At 42.0% G+C, this 5,172-nt stretch overlaps 1 protein-coding gene across 1 annotated transcript; it reads right to left on the reverse strand.

Moving 5' to 3' along the window:
* Positions 1-280: 280 nt before the first annotated feature.
* On the reverse strand, positions 281-800 carry LOC127804489 (LOB domain-containing protein 29-like). The gene is made up of 2 exons (XM_052341359.1): positions 703-800; positions 281-611 (listed from the first exon to the last, which is right to left on the reverse strand). The coding sequence occupies exons 1-2, from the start codon at positions 798-800 to the stop codon at positions 281-283; spliced, it is 429 nt and encodes a 142-aa protein (XP_052197319.1).
* Between the last annotated feature and the right edge of the window lie 4,372 nt (positions 801-5,172).

The following is a 5,172-nucleotide window of genomic DNA, read 5'->3' on the forward strand; positions in this document are numbered from 1 at the left end:
AAAAGAGGGTAAACCATAAAACTGATAATGTTACCGATGATCAAGGACGACGATGGTTACCAAAGACGACCGGTCCTAGCTCATCAATGTTGCCTAGGAGTGGCATCTGGCTGCTGTTAGTTTCGCCAGGGTAAGGTAGAGTAGCCCCTGGGAAACTAGGAGGAGGGACGTCCTCTGGGATGATGGGAAGATCAGAGCTCCAATTTGGGTGTTGATTAGGTTGAGGAACAAAATATGGATGTGAAGAATAGTATGCAAATAGTGAATTCTGCAATAGATCTCAATAGGCTTGTAGATCACTAACCTGTTGCTGAAGAGCAAGAATGTGAGATACACATCCGTAGACAAGATCCTGAATCCGGGCTTGAGATTCAAATAAGAGTGTCATAACAGCTTCAAACCGGTCACTCTCTAGAAGATGGGAAAGGAGGATGGTGGCATTTCTGGCACCAAAAGAGTGGTGGATGGCAGCAAAATAAGCAGATCCTTCCTCGTGACAAAAATAAGGAGCAAAGATGTAGTGTGGAGTACATTGTCTCCTCAAAACTCGGCAGGCACCGCATAGAAATGGGTCGAACCTTGGCATGTTAGATCTAGGTTCTGGCTTATATCTGGATAAATCAGATATGGGTTAGATCTAATCAGATAAGTCAAATTAGATATGGGTCAGATCTAATGGGTTAAATGAAGGATGGGTCAAACCTGAAGTGGATCAAGTCTGTCGGGTCGGGTCGGGTTAAGTCGATCGGGTCGAATTGACCCAGATCTGGTTCAGATCCAACAACAGCAGGGAGCGGCATTGATGACCAGTAGAGGTCGCGACGGTCGAGGTGACGGCCTAGGGAAGCCGGGCAGTGGCCGGTGGCTGTGAAGGAGCAGGCGATGACTGCAATGTGACTTGATCTGGCCGGCAGAAGGCAACAGCCGGAGGTGATGGCAGCCGATTGCAGCAGCTGGGAAGGCTATGCGTAGGAGATTGAGGCCGTGGAGGCGTTGGCCGGTGGTGCGATCGTGAGGACTGATCGGATCGGCGATGATGGTTAGGAGAAGATGGTGATCGGCGGCTAGGGGCGCGATCAAGCCACTCAGTGGCTCCCAGCCGATGGTGCAATAGGCGTTGGGTGCGGTTGCAAAGCAGGTGGTGGCGGCTGTCGGAGGAGATGGCGATGCTCGCGATCGGTGGCTGTTTGCAGATCTGTGAGTTGTAGAGAATGAAGGAAGAGGAAGAAGAGGATTCGGGAGAAGAAAGAGAAGGAAGGAAGAAATGGGAAAGGAATAAAGGAAAAAAAAAAAATATATATATATATATATATACTAGAAAATTCCAAAAAAAAAAAAGTGGAAAATCCTAGAAAATAGGAAATGGAGATTTATTAATATTCCGGAGATTTTGGCAAAAATAAAATAAAATTCTGGCACGTGTTTCAAGGCAGTGTACAAAAATTGAGATGGTGCGCAAGGATTGAGGTGATTCCCGAGAATCGAGGATTTGCATGCATTTCGATGCGAATTTGGAAGTTAAAATGCAAATCGAGATGATGCACGCACTTCAAGGTAAGACGCGAATATCGAGGTAGCCCGATAAGCTTGAGAATATGGAGATTGTAGCATAAACGAAGATGATTGAGGCTAGGTTGGTAATCTTGGATAAAAAGTCGTTACAAGGATGTTGGTGTAACCATGATAGCTTGAGGTGGTAGATGTGGGACTAAAGGCCAGAAATCATGTTGTGGGTGTGATGTAAGCAGTGACGGACCCGAGCCATGCTGTTGGGAACTAGTGTTGGGACCGAGTGTGTCCTTATGGGAGCAGCCCAGTTGTGAGACTAGGTAACGACCCACAGGGTACATAAGGGCAACACAGTGATTGTACAGGTGGGCAGGGACCGAAGACCTGTAGTAAGCACGATAGGCATGACGAGGGCTGTGGTTAAAGGTTCCACAACCAGATGGCGAAATGGTAGGACAACTCACTCATTGTAGGGTTTAACAACCAAGGGAAAGCCTAGCAAGGTAGAAATTGAGGATCAGATGTGACCTATTTAAGAGGGGTTACCCAACAGGAATTCTTAGGTAGGGGTAAGTGGCCCCAATTGGCAAGTGGCATCGGCTAATAGGAAAAGCCTCAGTATCTTTGTCGAGCATGGAAAGAATTCCTAGTTAGGAGAGTGGTATGTGCATACTTCGTTAAGTTCGAGCTGTGGACTTAGGTAGTACACGTTATTAGTTAAAGCATGAAGTTACCCACTATGATGTATATGTATGTGGGTCATGATTAAATCATGGCGATAAGCAGAGGTCGGCTGGTCAAGGTAGCAGACTATGTGTAAAATGGTCGAGTATGGCTAAAAGAGCCAGATGATTGCTTCCCATATAGTACCAGTATAGTGATAGTCAATCGGCAATAAGATATTGCCATGAGGATCAACTTAAGTTATACATGCATATGATTGATGACAAAATACCATGGGTGAATGGGTGTTAGTGTGTCTAGTAGGGACTAGAAGTAACACTGTTGTGATTAATCAGTGCTAAGACGTTGCCGTGTGTGTGATCGGCATAAAAATCGTGGCCGTGTGGTTCGGCATAGGAAACGTTGCTGTGTACGATCGGTGTAAAATCGTTGCTGACTGATTAGTAATGCAGTGTTGACGAGATTGATTGGTATTATCATGTTATGGTTTTGGTTTGATATGGAAAAAAAAAATGGGAAGCTGATTGCAAGGTGATGCAAAGAGACAGTTAAAATCCATCAAGAAGATGGGTATTAGTCTAATAGTCACTTGTTATGACTAACGGCTAGCTGTGGCTTTCAACGAGAGGCAAAAGTGGCAACAATAGATGAATATCCTCAGGAATTAAAGGATCGGTAACTTAAGCAAAAACTTGAGTGGTGGTAACTTGAGCGAATGATGAAGCTGTGAGATTCCTAAGTATAGGAATGAGGAAGCGGCTTGAGAACGAGATTGTCTCAGGCAGAGAAATCATGAAAGTGAATTTCGATGACAAAATTCTTTTTAAGGGGGGTGGAATGTAACACCCTGTGTTACCGGTGGCCAATGGAGCGCGTAGGCAGTGCGCGGGGAGGAAGAAAATGCATGGGGAAGAAGAAGCTGGGAAAGAAAATAAGAAAAAGAAAATAAAAGTATAGAAAAAGAAAATAAAAGAAATTTGGAAAAATGAGGAAATAAGGGAAAAATACCAGAAAATTTCAGGAAAATGGGAGAAAATTCTGGAAAGTATTTTGGGGCTCGAGGAGCGTGCCGGAAGCTCGAAAATGGAGTTTTGAGCGCTAGGTGGCGTCCCATGGGGCGACGCCGGTATAAGTGTTTGATCGATTTTCTCCTCCATATTTGATGAGGTAAAATAATTAATATTTTCTTTCTAAATTAATTTGCATTAAACGAGTTAATGTAGTATAATTATTGGTTGGATTAAACCCTCGGTTGGGGTTTATTGGAAATTTTTTATGGGTGATTTTGCGATGTATAGCAAAAACATAGACCCTGGTTTAATTTTTATTGTTTGGTTTGTGATTGCATTTAGGGTCGACCGAGGAGGTGGTGATCCTAGAAGAGTTCAAAGTTCGGGCTAGTGTTCTCGCCCATGATAAAGATAAGGCTTCGAACCAGGTAAGGGACGACCCCAATGGTGGCGGCCATGCGAATGTTTGGTAATATGGTTAAATATATGTCGTGTGCAGTGGTGTGTTGTGCATGTCCTATAGGTAGTCTAGTGGAGTCCTATGGCCATGGGAAAGACTAGGTGCATGTTAGGGGTAATATGGGAGGTAAGTGCTTCAAACAAGTATAACCCCACCTAGGACGTTTCCCGATGAAACATAGTCCATCTCTTCATTAGTTTGGTGTTATGTGTGAGTAATCCGGCCGATTATTCACCTATAGAGCCTGTAGGTAGGAGCGGGCCATTACAGCCTCTGAGGGAGAACGAGCCCTGAAGTTGTTCAAAAGTAGAGCGACCTCATCCTCAGGGATGATTGGGTCAATTTATCTCGTAGGTCCATCCTATCTAGAGCCAAGTATGTTGTAGTACCTTGGGCATCCCAACTTCCTCAGAACTTAAGGGAATTCTAAAGCAAATGGTGGCCTACCAACTCGAGTGGAGGTAGGAGTTGGGGAGCTGCCAAATTATCAATCTAGGAAGACAGTTCGTTATGACATCTTTTTCTGCAACCACTTCTGTTATAACCTCCAAGCCCTTTATCGGAAGATGTTTGGCACTTAGATTCCTCTTTTGCCCTTTGAGGGTTAATGGCATGATCAGCTACGACAAGATTTTCCCATGACCTCGGTTATGGGTATTTCAAAGGAAAATGGCCACATAATGTTATGTTAATAGCTTCACGAGCGCCAATTCCAAGCAATATGTGCTTTTCTAGAAGACTATGAGTTTGTGACGCCAGTAGGAAGCTTCCAGGTGAAGACAACACTAGCTTTAAACTAACTCTTTGTAATATGTGGATGTAGGTGCATGTCCTGAACTAGGTAAACAAAATGCCTTTGTAATAGAAAAAAAGAAGTATATGGTAACATATATGTGTGTGCTTTGTTTTGTAGAAGAAGACTGAGAATTTGACATGGTTCATATTTGAAGCTAAGGGGATGGAAACCCTTAAGCTCGTTTCAACACCGATCTTTTGTGAATCAGAACTTAAAGCTGGAAGAATATGAATAAACTAAATGAGATTTTGGAGAAGTGCTTCTGTGAAAGATTCCCAGTATCCTGATATATTTTGGTGATCAGAAAGGCACTGCAACGGTATCTCAACTTTTACATCTTAAAGGACAAAGTTACAAGTATATCATCTATCTTCCAGGGATAGCTGTAGATATAGGCATCCCTGATAGGGCTTAATTGTATACATATTTTTATTTATTTTTCATCTTAATCTTGAGTTATTTTTCCTACTTAAAATGTGTGTTTATGTGGATTTTATATTATTTTAATCTTTTTTTTAGGAACCCAGCAAAAGATATTATTTCGAAGATTTGGGCGTAAAAAAAAATAAAGATATTATAAAGTTAATTTTATATTAAACTAATATTATAATATAATTGAAAATTTAATTATTTATTTATTAATAATTAATTATATATTATATTATCTTTAATTAAGTATTTTTCATCTTAATCTTGTGTTGTTTTATGATTGA

The sequence above is a fragment of the Diospyros lotus genome, chromosome 6 (assembly GCF_014633365.1).
Source record: "Diospyros lotus cultivar Yz01 chromosome 6, ASM1463336v1, whole genome shotgun sequence".
In the NCBI taxonomy this organism is placed as follows: domain Eukaryota; kingdom Viridiplantae; phylum Streptophyta; class Magnoliopsida; order Ericales; family Ebenaceae; genus Diospyros; species Diospyros lotus.